Consider the following 22961-nt stretch of genomic DNA (forward strand, 5'->3'; position numbering starts at 1 on the left):
TGGTAATGTCCTCGGCCCAGGAGCTGTACATCCAGGATCTTGCCCACATCTGCAAGAAGGCGGGCCTGAAGAAGATCCCTGATCTCCCCTCTGCTGGGGCGAGTGCCGACTATACGGCAGATGGTGGAATGAGCCTGGAGGCGTCCCACCTCTGCGGTGAGGCTCGCTTCCTCTTCTGGCGAAAGAGAAAGCCTGATGGGGGTGTCCTCAGGGGCGGGCTAAGGGGCTGTGGATGAGTCCCTCTGAGGCGGGGCGGGAGGAGCCTCCATCAGAGTCTGAAGCTGCGGCGAAGGCGAGGCGAAGGCAGGATCCTGCTGGAACCGAGTTGCACACAGAGAAGCGGAAGACGGAGCAAAAAGGAAAACAAAACCCCCTGGGGGCGGAAGCAAGAAAAAGGAGGGGGGGGGGGGGGGGGGGGGGGGGGGGGAGGGCGGGAGGGAGCTGCGCGCAAAAGGGAGGGGAGGAAAGCGAGCTGGCGGAGGGGGGGGGGGGATGAGGCGCTGCAGAGGGGAGGAGGGCGCGAAGACAAGGGGGGGGGGGGCGCGAAGGAGAGGAAGGGCAGCGAGCAGAGCAGGGCGGCGGCAGCGAAGGCAGGCGGAAGGGCGTGCAGCAGCGAATGCAGGCGGGGGGGGGGGGGGGGGGGGGGGGGGGGGCTAAAAGATAGGCGGCGGGCAATGCAGGGCGCAGCAGCGAAGGCAGGCGGGGGGGCAAGGAGAGGCGCGAGGAGCGAGGGGAGGCGAGGGGGCGAGCAGGTAGGGAGGGCGACGGGCGCTATGCAGGCAACGCGAGCAGGGAGGGGGGGCGGGAGCTTCAGCGAGCAGGATTGAGTACGTAATAATACCTCCTTATGCTAGACTTAGTAGCTCCCTATGCAAATTGACTAGAGGATTTTAGTTATTATAACAAACCTGGAGGAACTCCTTGTGCCAAGTCTCCCATGCAATTATTGCTAAGCACACGAGATCAATGCTAATCAAACTTATCTTTCACGCACGCAAAAGACAACACTGAAATAAACTAAATCTAAAGTATAATACAGAACATAGAGATCCTCATTACACATACCTATTTCCAAATGCTACTTGCATTTAAGGCTAAAGGCTGCAACAAACAGTTGTATCACCCTATATGTCTGCAATAACCGATGAGATGAGATGCCTAAAATAAACTTTAAACTACACTTTCATAGGGTTTGTTATTTATCTATAAACAAAACCCTATAAATAACCCGCAGCAACAAACACTAAATGACCTTTTGGATGACTTTTTGGGTGGCTCTGATACCACTGTTGGGTTAGGGTTGCACAGAGACACACAGAGAAGTACACAGCAGCACTCTAAAGAGAGTGAGAGAGATAGTGATAGATGCTCAAAGAAGATGGATACAATGTGTGGAGCAAGAGAGTTGACTCCACAATATCAAAATACATAATAATTGTGGTGTTCTTTAACACCTAATATCCAAGGGGAAAATCCCAAAGGGAGAAGAGTGCCCTTGGTTAGCCCATGTTCACATAAGGCACTACTCATATCATATGTGGCATTACTCATATCATATGTGCCAATAGTCCATGTATGAAAGCTAGCGGGTCAAGTGCATTGGGGGGCGACTGTTGGCTAGAAGTTTTTCTTGATGGAGGAGGAATCCAATATGAAGAGGATGGTGATGTTTCTTGGCATTGTGAAGGTGATATAGGGATTCTTGTTGATTGTGATGCTCACGTAGGAGAACGTGAAGCCTAGATAGATGTTGATCGTGGTGTTTTGAAGATTCTTGGTCACCATATGAGCTTTTTCTGCACCTTACTTTGCACACACATGCCTTGTACAATTGTTGGTTGCAGGTTTTGACGTTCTTAGTGTTGTTGATGTGTTTTGTTTTAAGAGAAGTGCTCTATGCTTGTGAATGCTCGGCTAGCCTATGTGGGGCTGTCAGACCGAGCCTTTTGGAAACAGGTACAGGGATTCTTATGGGACAGTTGTGTTGTGGTGCTTCTAGTAGAGGTTGTGTGTAGGTTGGTTAATCTTGTGAGAGTATAATCCCAAGTCTTGTGAGCAAGCGGGTGTGGAAGCGGTTGCCCTTCGTGTATTTGTGCAGGTACTTGGCTTCTGTTTGAGGTGTTTGGGAAGTGCTAGGTGAGGCTATCAGCTATAAAGGTGTTTGGGAAGTGCTAGGTGAGGCTATCAGCTATAAAGGTGATTCTCTGCTTTGCCTAACATTTCAGTGGTGCACCCACTGAAGAACAAACCTCAAGTACCTTTGGTGATTGGGTTTTTGTGGTAAGAAAGTAAAGATGGCTGAGGGTTTTCCAGAGTTTCATGGTTTACCTGGAGAGGATGCTTCCCAATTCATAGAAAAAATGGAGATCATTGCTATGCTTAAGGACAAGCAGGATCCAGCCGTTCTGTTGAGGCTTCTTATCTTTTGTTTGCAGGGTCGAGCTAGAATTTGGATTATGGCTTATGAAGCTGGACTTAGGGCTGCGAATCCACCAGCGGCCATGGATTATCAGGTTACTAGGGCTGCTTTCCTAGCTCATTACAGGAAGGTTGAGGATCCTACAAAGCTATGGCATGAGATTCTAAGTTTGGTGCAAAGGGAAGATCAGATAGTGGATGTGTTCATTGGGGAGTTTAACAAATTATACGACAAATGGCAAGGATCTTCAGGGGCTGAAGTGCCTCCTACCATGCTTAAGAAGGACAGGTTCATTGCTAGCCTTAAGGGAAACCTTAGGTTGAAGGTGGAGTTAAAGGAGCCAGCTACTTTTGATGATGCATTCAAGATTGCCAGAGTGAAAGAAAGAAAGATGCTTAGATTGAAGCAGATTTGTAATGAGATAGAACATAGAGAGGAAGTGAGGATTGAGACTATGCCTAAACTCCTTACTAGAGAGACCGTGCCAGTCACTATAGGAACAGGGAATCAGGTGGTTGCTAAATCACATGAGGAGGATGATTACAAGAAAGAAATGCACGAGGTTTTGAGGATGCTCTCGAACATGCAACTCAGCACAATTGGTGGGGAAGAGGTAGAGGTTTTGGTGGAGGAGGCAGTATATGGAGCAGGGTAGTTATCCACAAGGTAATCAAGGCAGCTGGTATAGTGGAAGAGGAAGAGGGATGTATGGATGGAGAAGCATTGATACTACCAGTGTTATAATTGTGGTGAATGGGGTCACACTAGTCCTTTTGTGATAAGCCACCTAGGAGAGGTGGAGACATGTTTCCTTTGCCTCAAAACTTGCATAATAGAGCCGGAGACTATGGGGTAGACATCAGAGATGAAGCAGGTCCAAGTGGTTTATCACCTGAGGAAAAAGGGAAAGCAGTGAGCATCATTCAAATTGAAGAGGCTAAGGTTATGCAAGTGAGCAAGAGGTTAAGAAGCCAGGAGACAATGGTGCAGGGCCAAGTAAGAAAAAAGGGAAACAAGTAATTGAGGAGGAAACAAAGAAGAAAACCAGAGGACCCAAAAAGAATTACCACACCTCAGATTTTCCCTTGGGGGAGGGGCAAGAAGACTATAGTTTGCAGGCTGATTTGATGAGTAAGAAGGTTGAGATGAGTTTTGGTCAATTGATGAAGGAATGTCCCAAGCTTAGGAGGGAATGGAAGCATGTGGTAAATCCTAAGGGTCAGCGAAGAACGAACGTCAAGGAGCCAAAGAGTGGAGTGGTCAAGGTGCTAGCAGCGGACGAGGAACTTCCAGATGTATTTCGGGCGGTGGATGCATGGCATGTCAGCCAAAGTATTGGAGAGGCTTATGTTGATGGGGGAGCATAGGTGTGTGTCATTACACAAACATGCATGGAAAGGCTTGGCCTTCATTTGTCAGATGCTTCTGGTTTCAAGATTAAGTTGGCTAATCATGCAAAAGTCAAATGCTTGCGAGTCATTGCAGGTTTCGAGGTTAAGGCTTTTGGTGTGTCGGTGAAAGTGAATTGCCATGTAATGCCCACTGGTTTGGGTGCTTTCCCTCTCATCTTAGGGAGACCTTGGCTGAGGGCTGTTAGTGCCATTCAAAATTGGAGGAATTGCACTATCACTATTTATGACAACAGGGGTGTAAAGAAAAAGCTTGACATGTCAAGTGGAAGGATTCTTGATGATGAGGATGAGAGTGAAGAGGAGGAGTATAGTAATGGTAGTGAGTAGGAAGAGGTAGAGGAAGATTCAGAGACAGATTCCAAGGAAGATACACAGGTTTCCTTCTTGTTAAAGGAGGAAGATGAGCCTTTGGAAATGCAGGTGCAGGATGCTATGCCTTCACCGGAAGAAGATCAAGAGGGGCCTTACGAAATGATTGAAGAATTTTCGAAACCAAAAGCTGCATTTAATGTCAAAGAGGATTTACTGCGAAAGATGTTGAGTACAGATTTGTCCAAGGAAGAGAAGAGGGATTACATGTGTATGTTGCAGAAATTTCCTCACTTGTTTGTTACCTCCTATGAGGAAATTAGAGGGTTCAAGGAAGAGGATCTTCATATTGTTCTTAAAGAGGGTGCTAAGCCTGTGTCAAAAATTAAGAAGACTTGGAGAGGAGAAAATGGCTATACTAAAAGAAGAGGTGGACAAGTCGCTGAAGGCTGGAATTATACATCCAATGGAAACCTCTGAGTGGGTGAGCCCAGTGGTGATGCTGTAACTAAAAGAGATCATTGCCCTGCTGCCTTGATGAGATTTTGGACTCCGTGGCTGGTTTTGAGAGATATTGTATATGTGATGGATGCTCGGGGTATTTTCAGATTGCCATTCACCAAAGGATCAAAAAAGGACTACATTTATCACACCTTGGGAATCTTTTTGCTATAGAGTGCTTCTGTTTGGATTGACTAACGGTCCGTACAGTTTTTAGAGGAGGATGTATTATGTTTTCTCTCCTTATCTTGGAAAGTTTATCAAGGTATTCTTGGATGATTTTTGTGTTCACAGTAGCAGTAGCAGAGTGGAGCATTGTAGGAAGTTGGAATTGGCCTTTCAACGTTTGGATCAAATGGGTGGGCATCTTAACCCAAAAAATGTCATTTGGCACAGCCTAGGGTTAAACTTCTTGGACATGTAATTTCTGAGAATGGCATAGAGGCTGATCCGGACAAAGCTAAGGCATTGATGTTTTTACCATCTCCAGAGACTACTAAGCAGTTAGCCACTTTCATTCAAACGGTGAGGTACATGCCAAGGTTCATCCTTCTGGCTTCGCAATTGCTTAATCCTTTGCAAGTGGCTGCAAAGAGAGATCCTTTGGAATGGACTATAGATAGAGTGTGAGGAGGTTTTCCTTCATGTGAAGGAAGTGCTTGGAAGTTTGTCAGCAGTTATGGCTCTTGATTGGGAGAAGGAATTTTATGTAAATCCCTCGGTTGGTGTGGATGCTATTGGGGCGGTACTCTCCCACAAGGGAAGGGAACTCAATACATGAGGCCAGTTTATTATGCTAGTAGAGTTAAGACAGAGGCAGACTGGAGTTACACTCAGGTGGAATTGGTGATGGTGAATGTGGTGTTTGCATGCAAAAGATTCAGGCGTTACCTTCTTCCGAAGCCATTCACTTTCCTTACTAGTTACTCCCTTTTACCTCAGTTGATCAACAATGCAAATATCTCTAAAAGGTTGATGAAGTGGGTGGTGGAGTTACAAGAGTTTCAATTTTCATTCTTGATTGAGAAGTCCACTAGGGCTTCATTGGCGGACTTATTGACCTGTAAAGAGAATCCAGTGCTTATCAAGGAGGTTGACATAAAGAGACAAAAGAAGGAACCACCCGACATAGATAATGCATTTGTGCTCTACTTTGATGGCTGTTATAAGAGGAGTCATGGAGAAGAATCGGGCGGGGGGGGGGGGGGGGGGGGGGGGGCGGGGGGGGGGCACAGTGATATATGAGCCCCAAGGTCGCTTGGTGAAAAAGCTAGGAATGAAGCTTAGGTATACTACACTATATTATCCACAATGCAATGGCCTCAATGAAAGGTTCAATGGGGAGTTGATCAGGATGCTTACAAAGATGATGGAAGCGTATGTTAAGACTTGGGATTTGGAGTTACCATGTGCTTCATGGGCTTATCAGACTGCCATCAAGAGCACCACAGGGTTTCATCTTGTTTTTGGTAAGGAAGCATTAATGCCTATTGATGTTGAAATTCCTGCACTGAAGTTTATGATGAAGCACAAGGGCGGGCCAATAGATTACTTGTAAGAACGATTGTTCACTTTGCAAAAAATGCAGTTGGATAGGATACAAGCCGATGAATACTATGAGGAAATTCAAAAACATAATCACATGAAAGCCAACGAGATGGTGAGGAATACGCGCATTGAGAAGGGTGATTTGGTTCTCAGGTACAACAGTAAATTGGATCATACCTTCCAGAAGAAGCTCCAGATTAAGTGGGAGGGTCCCTCCTTGGTGATTGACCGATTCAAAAATGGTACTTATCAATTGGCTGATTTGGATGGTACTTGGCATAAGGTGAGAGTGAATGGCTATCGACTCAAGAAGTATGTTTCCCCATTAATGGTAATCGTCAAGGATAAAATGTTGGGCATGGATACTACTTCAAGTGGAGCTTCTATTGATGATGGGATAGCCAATCCCAATGTGGCCTCATATGATCTTCATCACTTATTCCATGCTCCTGATCATGAATGATCATCAGAGTGGGGGATGGGCAAACTATGTTGTGTTTTTCTGGAGAAGTAGGAAACTTGCATATTTGTTATGATAGGGAAGCTTTCTTAATACTTAGCCTTGACACATGATTAAGACACGTTGTCTCATTTAAGACATGCTTAAGGTCATGCTATTATTAGCAAGAGTTTCTTTTGTAGAGGGCGACTGTTGGCTAGAGGTTTTTCTTGATGGAGGAGGAAGCCAATATGAGGAGGATGGTGATGGTTTTTGGCATTGTAAAGATGATAATAGGGATTCTTGTTGATCGTGATGCTCATGGAGGAGAACGTAAAGCCTGGATAGATGTTGATCGTGGTGTTTTGAAGATTCTTGGTCGCCATATGAGCTTTTTCTGCACCTTACTTTGCACACACATGCCTTGTGCACTTGTTGGTTGCAGGTTTTGACGTTCTTAGTGATGTTGTTGATGTGTTTTGTTTTGCTCGGCTAGCCTATGTGAGGCTGTCAGACCGAACCTTTTGGAAACAGGTACACGGATTCTTATGGGACAGTTGTGTTGTGGTGCTTCTAAGACTTGGTTAGTCTTGTGAGACTATAATCCTAAGTCTTGTGATCGGAAGCGGTTGCCATTGGTGTATTGGCGCAGGTACTTGGCTTCTGTCTGGGGTGTTTGGGAAGTGCTAGGTGAGGCTGTCAGCTATAGAAGTGATTCTCTGCTTTGCGTAATTTTCAATCCAGCAGCAACGAGTTTGTTTTGCAAAAATAAACATTATTATAAGGTTATAAAGGAGTATAAAGATCCAGAGGAACAGCTCCTGCGCATCTCTCCCGTCAGCAGCGCCCTCTCTATTGCCTCTACAAAAACACTGCCTCCACTTGACAGAGCCACCATCGTCATCAAATTTGAGGATTCTCTAATTCATGATAAACATCCGCTAATTAAATCTCCTACATTTCACAAAAAATAGGGCTTTTGTGAAAATCAGCTCTCTGCATATCGTCAAAGCACCTGCATTAGGTTTTAAGTTTGGGGGTTTTCAAAATCAAGAAAAAAAAAATGCCTAATTACCCACTCCAGCATTGATAAGATTTGGGGCATTTTAGAAATTGGGCAAAAATTGTCTAAAAGAAGTTCCTGTAATCCCTAATGATATTTGGGGCTTTTTGTAAATTGAAGTTTGAACCATTAGCTTCAAATTGGGGTTCTTTCCCAATTGACCTTTTTCTGGACAAAAAGGACTGGTGCTACAAAAGGAGAGACACTAGATCATATGAACCCTGACTGCTACAATTCTTGGAGTTAGCAGTCCAACTCCGATTGCATACCTTGCTCAAGCGATAGAGCAACTTACTAGGGGTTTTTGAAAATGGGAGGAAATCAATTCTGTGATGCTCTGGTCTAGACAGGGGGGAGCTTGGGTGGGGAAAATCTTTTGAAATCAATCATGTAGGATGTGGTACTTCTCCAAAGCACTGGCAACAGTCTAGGTGGTTTGAACATAGATCACCGCATACTACGTGCCTTTCCTCGTTTCTCTTTTAGCGTGCATGTGGCTTATGAGAGGAAAGTTACGAATGCTTGCCTCACATTTGATGATGAGAGGAGCTTGGACACATTCCCGAGAATCCGAAAAGTGTGCCGCTCCCAGTCAATGTCTAGCTGAAACTTGTGAAACCAACGAATCCCTAAGATTATATCTACTCCTACAACAAACTCTGTGCCCTGGATGACTAACTTACCACTACGAGCCTCAAACTTCATACTCGTGGTCATTCCTATGTTTTCTCCCTCACCTGCTCCTCAACTTGCTTGTCTACCGAAGTCAGTTAGAGAAGCATATGAACGTGCTCTAATACCATGTTGGTATCCACAAGATTTGGTGCTCAAGCTATGGAGGGTGGAATATTTCCATGATGTGAATGTAAGAGAGATGAGGCCTCAAGGAGAGAGGGGAAGCTCAAACCATGACAATGGTGAAGAGAGAAAGAAAAGAAAAGAAAGATATATTAAGTGTTTACTAAAGACCCAATGGGCTTATGAGACCAAAGTAATACAATAATTTCCATGACATATCTCATCATGGAACGGAAAATAAAATAGAAACAAAACAAATCCAAGCTGAAAAGCTGAAACTGTTTTGCCAATTTAGTTGCCTTCACTGACACTTTTGTAGGTAAAAACTCCTTCCATCTTCATGAATCTTTCTACTACCACGCCGATAGCATCATGAATTCTATTGGTCCATGGCAATCCTTCAATCAAGTCCATGAAAATACTCTCCCATTTACCTCCCTGGATCTCTAGAGGATGTAACATACCTCCAGCCCTAAGGCATTCAGCCTTATTCACTTGACATTGACGACACTTAAACACACAATCTTGAACATATGCCTTCATCTTAGCCCAGTAAAACATTCGTTTTACTAAATCGTAGGTTCGTTGTATCCTTGGATGGCCTGTTGTAGGAGCGTCATGACATTCATATAGGATCCCTTTCCTAATCTCAGCGTTATGTGATACACAAATCTTCTCATTCCGGAATAGCAAACCATTTCGGATAAGGAACTGACCACCTACCCACACGGACGGCCTAACTCCCAAGTCTCCCTGCCTGGACTTGCTGCCAATACTGATCAAAAGGAGTGTCAATCTTGCATAGCCCTCTGAGAGAGTCATAAAGGCCAACCCTAATCTCGGTGACTTAAAGAGTTCACCTCCAAAATTCTACTCAAGGCATCTGCCACTCTATTCACCGATACTTTATTTCCATATCAAAGTCTTGCATCAACTCACCCCATCGTGCCTTCCTCCCCCTTAATTCGTGTCTATCACATATATACTTAATCAACTCATGGTCAGTCAGTACAACAAACTTAGTTCCATGAAGATAATGTTGCCAAGTTTTTAAAGCGGGTATAACCACATACAACTCTTTCTCATGAGTGTGCCATTTGACCTAGGTATCATCAAGCTTTTTACTTTCAAATGCCACAGGTCAGCCATCTTAGAACAATGTCGCACCTACGCGAAATCACTAGCATTTGTCTCGACCACAAATGGTCTGCCAGCATCCAACAAGGCCAATACAGGTGCTTCCCTCACCTTAAGCTTGAGAGCTTGAAAAGCCTCATCAAGCTTCTTGTTCCAAGAGATCAGGCTGTTGGACTCACATCCTCTTCCCCGAAGGAGGTCTGTGAAAGGTACAATTAACTGTGAATAATCCCCTCACCAACTTCTTAAGAAAGATGGGTGAATCCCAAAAACGCATGAAGTTGCCTCAATCTGAGGAACCGGCCAATCTAAAACCTTATGTATCCGCTCAAGATCTATGCTCATCCCATCTCAAGATATTCGATGTCCTAGATATTTGAATTCTCTTTTGAAGAAATCACACTTTGTATACTTGGCATACAACTTCTCCCACCTCAAAATCCTCAAGACGATCTAGAGATATTCGGCGTGCTCCTCCAAAGTACAACTGTATATCAAGATATCATCTAGAAACACGACCACAAATTTCCCTAAATAATCTCTAAAGAGATCATTCATCATCTGTTGAAAAGTAGAAAAAGAATTCGTGAGCCAAAAAGTAATATGAGAAACTCGTAATGGCCACATCGCCTGCAGAATCCTGTCTTAAAGACATCGCCCTCATCTATCCAGATTCCGTATCTCGTGATAACCAATACAAAGGTTAATCTTCGTAAAATAGAAAGCTCCCTGCAACCTATCAATCAAATCATTTGCTTTAGAAGGAGATATCTATTCTTGATCGTAACTTTATTCAACTTTTCATATTTTAGTGGCTCCGAGTAGCTTTGTATAGTTATAGTTAGCTAAGACATTTGCCAATCCCAAAATGGTGTGCCTGATGCATGTCAACAGGATACTAGTGATCCTTATTAGGTCCGTAGGATTGAAAACTTTCATATTGAAGCTACAAGCCTTCCAAGAACTCTAATCTAAAACAATAGTATGTTCAGAAGTTATCTTACCTTTGGCCTTGGTCGCCGGATCCCCCTTTGACTTTGACTTGCCCTTGCACTGCTGACAGTTCATCCTCATGTGCCCTTGTTGACCACAAGTGAAGCATCGATCCTCAATGTATTGAAGAGCCTGCTCCACTTTGCTTGATTTCTTTGAATTGGGGTCACCCATAGTCTGTAACTGACTTTGGGTCTTTGTAGGAGCATGCTGTGATACCAACTTTAAAGTTCTTCCCAAAATCTGCCCTAAACACAACTGAAAGCCAAGGTTAGTCCTAAACCAAATCATGAGGTAGTACGCTACTTCACCTCCCACCGGCATCATCTACCGATCTCCCTCGAGCCAAGGCAAGGCTTTCTTCAGAATTCCATAGGCCTATCTCTAACTCATACCACCGAAGCCTACCCGTAGGCCTTCGACATGCCAACCTACATACTCGACATGTGCATGGCATGAGCATGTTTGCTGTCCTAGTCCAAGCCATACCTTTAGTGGTGCATCCTCACAACTATATCTCATAATAACCCAAGCTCTCACTTATATAATGATAACTACGCCATAAACAGCTAACTCACTATAAAAGGCCATTAAGCTTGTTTTATCAATCTAGGAACCCTAGCCAAGTATTTGCCTGCTAATCCCTAATCTTGGGACCCCCTACCCCATTGGATTAGGTCCCTAATCTGTAGATTAGTGTCCATGTCACATGCACCCTGCATTGGAGTGCTATGTGACACACTGGCTCTACATCAATGCAACATTCATTCAGTAGGATTACCTTTTTTAGAAAATTTTGTTGTATGGTGTGACCCCATTGTGAGCCCCAATTCGGGAGATGTCAGGCATGAGCTACGTAGGTCAGTCTCCACAGCCATAGAGATTTTGCATGTGTTAGTCCTCTTACCCACTTGGAGAATTCATCAGATAAGGTTCATGGAGAGGTCAATCTCATCTTAGTCTTTGCATTAGCAAGCATGTAGAAGCTTAGTCATGTAGATACATGTTAAGCATGCTTATGGGCCAGCCAAAGGCCAGCCCATCCCCATGGGGCACAATAGGCAGCACATATAATGGACTAAGGTCTAGTCGTCGGCTGTCTAGTCAGCCACCATCAGGAGCCTCCATACAACAATCGGCCAGCATAAACATTGGACAGCAGCAAGTTGGGTAGGTGCTTGCAGTCGGCCAGCAGTAAAAGGCACGTATGATGTTAAGCGCAGCATTATATACTGTAAATTAGCATTTCATGTCCCATAAGAACAGGCCCACAGCCCTTGAACAGGCCGACCTGCAGCACAAGTCCATATATAAGCAACGCTTCAGCCTACAGCATAATCATTCATCATAAATTCAGTCTACCAGTAGTTATATGTGCCTAGAGCCTCCAGCCTCTTTAGCATACATCCAGCATTCTGTGCTACAGCCCCAAGGCCTCCATTATTCAGCATTCAGCCAGCATATGTGCATTCAGCAGTTCTGGGTTTGCAAAGTGGTCATCAAAGAGCTATTCAAAGGAGCTTGAGCATACATCCAGCATTCAGCACTTCACTGTGCTACAGCCCCAAGGCCTCCATGAAGAGCATTCAGCCAGCATATGTGCATCCCACAGTTCTGGGTTTGCAAATCGGTCATAGAAGTGCTATTTGAAGGAGTTACAGTCCAAGTACATAACACTACTCATAATGGGAGCTCTGGACAATATAAAATGAGGGTGGAGCATTGATATCCAACACTCCCCCTCAATGTCCACCCAAAGATAAACTACCCGTGTGATTTGATACCGAGTCAATGAAGATGTCGATCCATCGTGCTATGAGCCTTTGTCAAGATGCCTGCATCATTCTATGTCATCGGGCATTAGGCCATCTCCACCTCACTCAACATGATGATACCAAATCTCAGTGTGTTTCATGCGAGCATGAACCACAAGATACCAAATCTCGGTGTGTTTCGTGCAAGCATCAAACACAAGATTCAAGCAATAGCCATGCAACTCCGGTTCTCACATTGTAGTGTTGTAGGTTGCTTCTACACCAAACCCATATCCTAAAGAAACCTCCTCATCCAATCTCAAATGATGCAAAGCATCTCAACCTTTGTCGATGGCAACAATGGATTGTTTCTAACTAATCCAAGAAATGCATCCCGAACCAAGAGAAAAACAATACCCTGTTACTAAGTGCCTTGTGTCCAATTCAACCACCCAATCTGGTCCCATAAGCCCCTACATATTTACGTGGAGAGATGAAAATTTTATTTGGCTTTTGCCAGACCTCAATCCCCAAACAATAATGCGTCAACCCAGATCAGTCATCTCAAACTCTGCACGAAGGATCTACTATGTCTGTGAGATCTTATTCTAGTGATCCCTATCAAAATAAGGTCATCTACATAGAGAACAATAACCATAAGATCGTAAGGAGGTTGTATTGTTTGGGATGGAATGGTGAGACTTGACACCTAGGTTTGAAGCCACCCTATACATTCACTACTCACAAAATACATACAAATTTGCATATGAAGGACTGCGTAAAAGACCATTACTCACAAAATTGGCATCAATCCTTTAGTACCATGCTTGTGGGGCTTATTTCAGCCCATAGAGTTCCTTTTGTAACCTGCAAAATTTGCTTTCGGAATTGGGATTCATGAACCCTTATGGCCACTCCACATATACCTCCTCCTCGAAGTTTCCATTGAGGAAAGTAAATTTTACATCCATTTGGAGAGGAGGCCACCCTCATGCATTGCCAATGCAAGGACGGTGTAGATTGCCGTTAACATGGATGTCTTGTACTTTTCCAAAGTACCATCAGATATGTATTTTGCATTGTAAACCCACTTAGTGCCAATTACCTTGCGTCTCAGAGGGCGACCTACAAGGCCTCAAATGTAGTTTTTGAGGATGGAGTCATATTCTACTTGCATGGTTACCAGCCAATTCGGATCCCCTTGTGCTTCGGCAAGAGTGGGGGGGCTCTTGAATCTTGAGAACCTCTAACATGAGAGCATAGTTCACAAGATTCTCCTGAGCCATGTTTTTCTTCTCTTAACCTTCTTGATGTACGAACATCTTGAGACCCATCCTCAATGGCTGGAGATATAGTTGCATTAGGTGCTTATACGACAGCCAAGGCCATCCCATGAGCATGGCAGCCCACCAAGGGCAGCACCTAGGCCATAAGGGGGCCTGGGCAGCCAGTCGACTGCCTACATGTGCCCTTCATGCAGTCGACCAGCATTAAATGCTGCAGGACTGCAGTCGGCCATCATCAGAGACCAGCCAAATCAGGTCGGCCAACATCAATGAGTCGGCCAAGCTTTAAAAACAGCCTCAGGATAATGCGCAGCATTTAATGCTGCAAAATTAGCATTTTTGTCCATTTTTTGCTAGCCAACAGCCTCTTTTTGGACCGACTAGCAGCCCTACACCATATATAAGCAGCGCATACCACTCAGCATTAATCATCCATTCAGAAATCAGTCCATCATCATTCCCAGCAGGTCAAGGGTGCTTACAGCCACTGGCGACCTTGTGCATACTTGCTGCAGCATTCCCAAGTCTTCCATGAAGAGCATCTTCAGCATTCAGCCAGCATGCATGCATCCCTCAGTTTTGGGATTGCATAGTGGTCATTGAAGAGCAATTCAACGGAGCTTGGATAGCATCTCGATCAGCTTGCGTTTGGTCTTCATGTCCTTGCGTTAAGTATTACCATCCACCGGATGCTCTCACTTCTTTAGCTAGTTGGGTTGGGTCACCAACCTAATGCTCTGATACCAATGTTACATGCACTAAGGTTGATCATGGTAACGCAAAACAAACCCTTCTTTAAACCTTTACTTTGGTGAGATCTTTAACATCCATTAACTGAGTAGAGAAATGAAATGAAATGTTATATTAACGTCTTCAAAAGGCCATAATGACCTATGAGACCAAAAAGTTACATCATGGTGGATCTGATACAATGTCTGGATTAAAAAAACCAGAAAATGAAAAATAAAGATGATACTACTGGCACCTAGAAAATGAAACTGGAACTGGAAGGTAAACAGAAACCCTTATAGGGTGTGAATATAGTGAGGGGGGGGGTACGCTATGGAGGTGAGTGGAGTACAGTGAGGGGATACAATATCATGTGGGACGGGGGGGTACACTATGGAGGTGCCTCCATCTCATAATATGTGCCGCATCGGACGTTGGCGGATCTCCTCAATAACTGGGTGTCCCGCATGTCTCGCAAGAATAATCCGAATCTGCCACTGCAACCTCCGTCTATGCTGGGATGCCCTCCTCCGTAGTCGTGGGCGTCTGGACCACCCAAGCTCAATCACACAATCAATCAGTGTACCGCTGGTGTGGGCGGTATCCATATCCTGCTGCTGTTGTGGTCCATCTGGCGCAGTGATGGCTGGACTAAAGAAGTCTGTAATGTGCCTCTGAGTCTGGCTCTTTGTGCGCCTAAGCAAGCTATCTCTATATCTCCGCAGCTCAAGCAGGAACAATCCCAAACACCTCTGGTCTTGGTACCCATGACTCTGGAAAGTGGTCCAAAACCCTCTCTGAATAAATAGTGGAAACGACCACGTATCTCATAGTATGCAGTACAATGCATATATAATGCCAATGACTGGGTGTAGGATGTCATACATCAGGTTAGGGGCAAGATATCTCCCAATCTGTGCTAGATCAACAATCTGGGGTCTGCCCTCTCTGCTATGTCTCCTCAAGATCTCATCAATCTATGTCTGGTGGAGACCTCGGGGACGAGGGCCAGGTGGAGAGGGGCTGATGTCACTCCTCTACTAGTAGATGTAGAGATCGTGCGTCTCTAAGTGACTCGGGTTTTCTCTATGACGTCGTAACTCCATCAAAAATCCCCCCAAGCATCTTTGATCATGAAACTGCATAACTCTGCTGTGTGGACCAAATCCCTCCCTGAAGAGGTAGTGGTATCTCCCCCGAATCTCATAGTATACTAGGCAATGGCAAACATAATGCTCCTCTATCTCCACCTCTATGTGGCACAATCTGTAGATACGTGTCTCCCTCGGGGCTCCTATAGCTCTCCCTACCTTATCTCTAGAGTGTGTGAAGATACCCGAAGCTGCCCAATAGTAGTGCGCATGGCATGAGACATATATACATCCATGTACCCTGGTCTCTACACAAACCCATCCTCTGTGAACTGTAAGAAATGATCATGGTAGTGCTGCCTCTTCACAGGAAGAGGCTGTGGAGGATCAATCCATGTATGACGTGTGTATAGCTATATCAAATCCTGACGTATCAATCGGTTCCTCTCCACAAGGATAGGCTCATGGTCGGATGGTCCTAATCATACTGAACAGAGGCAGCATGTCCATACTCATCCCATGTAGTGAAAACCACTGTAAAACCTTTGCATACCATGATTGTCGCCCTGATGCTGCTACTTGCTCTGATGACTCTAGGGCCTATCTCGGTAATCTATCTGAGGGCATGTGCCTAACCCGCTGAATAAATGTCACTGTTTGAAAGCGTGCCTCCACTATCATGGGCAAAGATGCAAACTCTGCCAAAACTATCTCATGTAGCGTCGAGGTTTTACTATGAATCATCCGTGAGAACATAAGTAACTGTGGGCGCTCTAAACCTCGCCATCCGCTCACTGATAGTCCTAGAGCCCATGGGGGATGCATACATCAAGGCTGGTGTGACCATGGTATCAAAAAGCCATCCCTTTGTACGGGGTTCCTGAAAATGCGCTTGGTGACATCACCTCTCAAGTAAAGCTAAAGTTGCATACCCTCTGGCTACCCTGTCCTGAACTACATGTCTCGTGGAGAACCTCCCCGCCACCCTAGTAAAGGTGACACCGAAATATACATATAAAGTCACTACATCCACACGTCTGTCTTGGTATATGATGTGGGTGGTCTCTCGCCCCTGGTTCGTGGGGTATTGAAAATCATAACCTTGGTTTTACCAAGATTGACCGTCACGCCCCTTTGATTACAAAACTCTCCCAAGGCATCCATGTGCCGCTGTAACCCCTGCTGTGTATCTGAGACAAGTACTACATCGTCTGCGTAAAGCATCAAAGCTACATATAGATCTGCCAAAGATGATCCATTGCCCCCCCCCCCCCCCCCCCCCTTTCTGCCCACAAAATCTGCTAGCTCATCAATGTATAATCCAAGTAGGGTGGGAGATAATGGACATCCTTGCTTAACACCAATAGTGCTAGCAAGCTCCTTTGATAATCCACCCGGGCATCGCACACGACCCACAACTCTCTCATACAAAGCAATAATACCCCATATCATCTTTGATGGTACGCCAAGTGTCTGCAATCTCTGCATAAGTCTGTCGCGAGGCACAGTGTCAAATGCCTTGCGAAAATCCACTAAGCAGCAATATAATCTACATCTATGTGCCTCCGCCTCCTCTATGAGGCTCCTAAGTGTGAAGATATGATCAAGAGTGGAGTGGTTTCGGCAGAAACCAGCCTGCCCAATAGCTCTGAATCCAGAGATCTCTACCAATTTACTACGCTCATGCTCAATGACCGACTCATAAAGTTTGGCCAATGTGTGGCCTACCATCACAGTCCTGTAGTTACCCGGATCCATAGGGTCGCCAGCCTTATGGATGGGGGCAATAGTGTGTAAATTCCATGCGGGCGATAACCCCTCTACGATAGCCTTGTTAAAGAGATGTGCTATAAACGGCGCCACCGTGTCGGCTGCATATGAAAAATGCTCACCTCTAAGGCCTGTGTGGTCCTCCGTGCGTTTGTGCTAGAGTCGGCATATAGCACTCTCCACCATATCTGTTGTAAAGAAAGTAAAGTGAGTGGGCCGAGGCTCTGAAGGATAGGGTATAGGCGGCTGATCTAGCACATCATATAGTGACTAAGCATACATATGCTAGATCTCGGGGTCAGAGACAGGGGTGTGTGGCGGCTGATCTAGCACATCATATAGTGACTAAGCATACATATGCTAGATCTCGGGGTCAGAGACAGGGGTGTGTGAACGGTGTTCTCATAGCCTCCGCCAAGCCTCAGCTGAATCGTTGCTCAAAAATAGGTGGTACATGTCCTAGTGTTTGGTTTCCTTGAACATGCGTTTCTTACAGCGAGTTAAATTCTTACAATGAGTTAAAGATTGGTTAAGTCTTTGTGCCTTAAGGCCCAAGATTTCACCTCTCTCTACCTCCCGTTTGAGACGCGAACGAGTAGCCCGACACTCGTCATTGTACCAACTATTTTGGGGCATTTTTCCAGTGTTACTCTTGGCAATACTCCTACAGGAATGTGGGAAGCTCTATAGGGCGGATGTATGTAATAAATCTGTAAGCTGTGTAGTAAGAGTGTCAAGAGGTGAGTGTGGGGTCCCAAATACCCATTGAAGGGGGGGGGCCTTGCAAGCAGGAGTATTTGCTTATATTAATTCTTTGGAGAACTGCTGTACAATGCTTTAGAACAAGGTCTATGATTGCCCAACGCAAGGACGAGAAAGACCATATGTCGGCTGAGAATCCACCAATCCAAAGGCATTGTAGAAGACTCTTTTGGGCCACTTATGCAAGTCCAAGATAGCTGTAGGACTGCACATATGCTGGCTGAATGCTAAATAGGACTTCACTGATTGCCTGGAGAGAAAGGACTGAATGTTGTCTTTATGCTTGACTGCATTCTGCTTGATCACTTGATTTATGATGAATAATTTATGCTTGAAACTTGGCGACTGTTTATATAAGGCTTGGGGCTGCTGGTCAGCCAGTAGAGAGGCTGTCAGCAGATCTGGTGGGACAAAAAGTGCTGAATTTAGCATTGGATGCTGCGCAGTCAGCATTTAATGCTGTCAAATGCTGCGCATAATTCTGTTGTCCCACATACTGGTGTCAGCCATGCTTAATGCCCACAATTGCTGCCTATAAGCTGCTGTTGGCCAGTCCTGTCTACTGCTAGGGCTGCCGACTATGCTCTACAGCCTGGTTTGGCTGTTGTATGGGCTTCCCATGCTATCCATAAGGCATGGGCTGCCCACGCTAATGATGCTTCTAATGCAAACCTAGGCTATCGCTGACTGCTACATGCACTTACCTGATGGGGTTCTTCAAATGGGTTAAGAGGGACTGACCTCTATGGCTCGGAGGTTGACCTACATAGCTCGTGCCTGACTATCCCTAGACTAAGGGCTCACAATGGAGTCACGCCGTACGACAAATGTTCCTAAAAAAGTACTATTTCTGTACAAATGTTGCACTGATGATGATGCCAATGTGTCACTGTGTGCCCCAGTGCAGGGTGCACGTGACACCTGGAGTCCACCAAACACCTTTCATACTGGGACATAGACATAGGCTAGAGTCTCCAACATACTCTCAGTCACACAACACCCATCCAATAATGAGGCCTTTCTTATGATAAAGTTTCTCTTGTTTTGAAATATTTATTTTTCATGTGGCTCAGTGCTTTTTTGCTTGGCCTCCTTTCCCTCTAAAGGACCCACTAGAGTATGTGCAACTCATGCTGTATGGACCTACCAATGGTGACGGCAACTGGGAAGACGTGTGCATAGAGTATTGTATCCTGCTGGCAACGGAAGTAATAGAGGAAAAGAGTACAGCCAAAATCCATTTGGCCAATACTGAGTTAGACAAATGGTCTTTTGCAACGGCACTTTACAGGATCATTTAAGATATAATTCTCCAGGTACAAAAGGAGTACAGTAATAATTTAGTGTAGCACCACCGTGTGGAGGCAGGTGCCACAGCCCAATTTACATTGATAGGGCAAGTAGAATTTAATGATGGGACAGATTAACAAGATTCTACAGATACTTGTGAACATGGAAGCATGAGCCAATCCATTAGCTTGAATAGAATTAATCTTAGAAAACATCTTCCGAGGTGGTCACTAGGCAGAGTTTGGCATCAATATCAAGGCCATGTCAGAAGCAGCTACCACTACTTTACTCCAGTTTGTCAGCAAGTATTGGACCTTAGAATTTATAAGTATGCTTTGGGTTCTCTGCCCCACCCTGTGGAGATGAGATATTAAGACCCTGGTCTTTTCGAATAACTGAAAAATGGGGAAAAAAAATCAAAAAGAAAAGGTGCCTTCAATGAGAGCAAACATTTGCAATGCTCACAATGAGTTCCACTTGACAATGGTATCCTTTTGCTTATATATATAATATATATATAATATTATAATATTATATATATATATATATATATATATATATATATATTATAAGGATGAAAATGAATCAAGAGTTACAGTCGGGCCTATCCAAGAAGAAGAAAGGCACATCTAGACTGAGTTACACGAGATCAGCATGTAATGTTGGAGAAACGATCATAATACTGAGTCTGTAATTATCTTATATGAACTACAGAAAAGAAACTGAAGCCTATTTTTGTTCCGACATCATCTTAAAAACCTCAAGCACCTCCTGTTTCCTGGAACGCAAATATCAGCAACGACCGTAAACATCCAAAAAGATAAAACTTGCCTTGAACTACTGCCTGAACTAAGCCAAAGAGTTAGCCTTGTGCTTGAATTGTAGCCAGAAACTCCTCCTGTTCTTTCCGTCCTCAGCGGCCTGACTAGCAATTAAACAAGTCTTCATATCAGCACCTCACCTGTCTTGATAACTAATCAGTAAAATTAATCCAGAACTCTCAAGATCAATCCTCTAAATCAACACATTTAAAAGCTTAACTAAGAGTCTGATTCAGAAAACCTTAAGCAGAGTTGTAGTTGGGCAGAAGAATGGTGATGAAGAGCCAAACGTGAGATCGAAAAGGTGACAGATTTGAGCCAACCTCAAGGAGATTCAACAGCATGCTCAAGAGAAAGAGTCATGAGTTTGGGCTGAGCCAGCAGCAACAGAGCTCTGAGCTCACAACATAAGATTTGGGCAGACAAGCTGCAGCTGTGACGAAAGTTGAAAAGAGGAACTTGCAATGTCTGAAAGAGTACTGAGGTAGTTTTTTTCACTTGGGGTCAAAACTCAGCAGGAGAGCGTTACCTTAGTAGACAAAATAATTGGTCAAAATTCAGCACAAAGGTGTACATTAGTTTTTTATAGGAGTTTGGAGGAGTTGCTCGTCATTTTTGAATTCTCAGCAAACCCCCAAGGACACCAACCGCTTAATGTCACCTTAGTGCTTCACACTTGGTTCAGGGTGTGTAACTTGGATCAGCAAGCAGCCTACTAGGGAAGCCTAATCTACAGAGGCTGAGTACAAATTGCTGTATGGTTAAGGAGGATTCTTAAGAACAATGCAACAACACAAGAGCAACCAACAAAGTTCAGTCTGACAACCAAAGCTATGCAGATATTGCAAAGAAACCCATGTTTCATGCTTGTACAAAGCACATTGAGATGGAGTATCTTTTTGTGCATGAACTCATCATTGGTGGAGTGGTCAAGATGGTCTAATGCTCAACAACCGAGATTTTGTGAGGACATCTTCAGCAAGGCTCCTAAAAGGAAGCGAGCCTATCTAGCCAATCTCGAGCAGGAGCTGTACCAGTTATTTCTGGAAGGAGACTACAAGGAGGCCTGGAGCATCTTCCAGGATCATCACGTACCGACCCCGATCACCTCACCCGACATATGGCATCCTATGCCGCCTCCCTTTACCACATCCCCGGACAGCCACCCCTCCCTCGCCCACCTGAGCCTCATCCCGCCCATTCCTCCTTCCACTTGAGCATGGTGACAGATGCAGAGGTTGAGACAGAGGCCCACTATATATGCCAATGCTCGGTATACTATGAGATTAGGGGGAGGTTCCACAGCCTCTTCCGAGACGAATTTGGACCACTTTCCAGGATCATGGATTTCCTAGACCAGAGATGCCTAGGGCTCTTCCTTCTAGAGCTCTGAAACACAGGAAGTCCTTATTGCAACCCAAACCAACTGCACCCGCCCGAGGACTTGCACAGAGAGCTCTCATTGACTTCTTCCATACTAGAGCTCCGAGAGCAGATTCACCCACTACACTCGACGGTACCCATGATGATGTACTCCATGGACATGATGTAATATTTTGGTCTCATAGGCTATTTTGGCCTTTTGTAGACGTTAATATAACTCTGTCTTTTCGTCTTTTTCGTAATGGTTGGATGATTAGATTACGAAAATGTAATACAAAGCAAAGGTCGCATGACCAGCTATACAAACAAGTACATAGAGGCAGTTAGATTGCACACACTAGAAGGCCACATGAGGCATGCCCACCGTACGAAGAGCATGTAACCAGGGGTCAGCTTGCGCCCTGGTGATAACATGTGCATCGATCAAAGAAGAAACAATAGACCATGAACGCGCTGGACATGACCTTTCACCCCTGATTGTGAATCAAAGATGAAAGCATTTCGCATGAGCCAATTATGCCAAAGACCCAACCATCGAAAGAAAACAAAGAAGACCTCATGTTGCTGATTGCTCCCCCTGGGCTGATCATGTCCAAATACCCACTGCTTGGGTGACAAAGTGTGTCCATTCACCATTTGCCACACTGAAGAGATGAACTCCCATATCTGGCGAGCCATCGAGCAAGAAATAAACCAATGCCGACTAGATTCTCGACAAGTCTGGCAGAAGAAACAACTGCCATTCGAAAGTCTCCAATGACGAAGGGCAATGGCCAAAGGCAAGCCCCCAACCATGTCTCGCCAAATAAACACTTTGCCCTAAAAAGGAAGCTTGTAATGCCAACCAGAGAATAGGATGCGCTTCCACACCAGGAGGCCATTTTCTTAACATTCCATACTTTATTAGCTTTTGCTGCAAGCCATCTCTTCTCTTGGACCAAAAGATGATATACAACATTAGCGGAAGCCTTCAACAGCCTGGTCTTGCGACCCAACACCCAATCGTCCCATGCATGAGAAGAATCCATCCTAGGAAGGCACCCGAGAGACTGTACTTGTTGTTGCAACTGCAACCAAACACACTTGTAACCTCGGGGCAGACGAAATCTATGACGAGCATGGCGGCGGAATGATAACATTCGCAGCCGCCTAGGCAACAAAGTATCAGACATCCTCACAACACCCGGTCTCGCCATACGATTGAATTGCCACCTACAATTATTCTTCTCTGGCCAAGTAATCACACGAGCGGCGGCCAACACCTCTGCAAGCAGGGAGTTCTCACCTCAACGAGAATCTCGAGGTCTCCAAGAAGTGAACCGTAACACCACCTACCATGATTTAACCAAATGATCCAATAGAGGAGAAGTAGATACACGCAGATACCGTGAAGCATTTAGAACATCCCACCAAGATGCAACAATCCGGGTCTTCCCATGCACAATACCCACATCCT

At 44.9% G+C, this 22961-nt stretch overlaps 1 protein-coding gene across 2 annotated transcripts in view; it reads right to left on the minus strand.

The window, feature by feature from the left end:
• LOC147636402 (protein S-acyltransferase 10-like) overlaps positions 1-22961 on the minus strand; it is a 71454-nt gene that overhangs the window by 14196 nt on the left and 34297 nt on the right. For both annotated transcript variants that reach the window (XM_086801841.1, XM_086801840.1), the window contains exon 6: positions 20133-20222. In XM_086801841.1, the coding sequence (XP_086657967.1) occupies positions 20133-20222 (90 nt within the window). The remainder of the gene's footprint in view (positions 1-20132; positions 20223-22961) is intronic.

The sequence above is a fragment of the Cibotium barometz genome, chromosome 8 (assembly GCF_041138505.1).
Source record: "Cibotium barometz isolate CiBa-2024 chromosome 8, ASM4113850v1, whole genome shotgun sequence".
Lineage (NCBI taxonomy): Eukaryota > Viridiplantae > Streptophyta > Polypodiopsida > Cyatheales > Cibotiaceae > Cibotium > Cibotium barometz.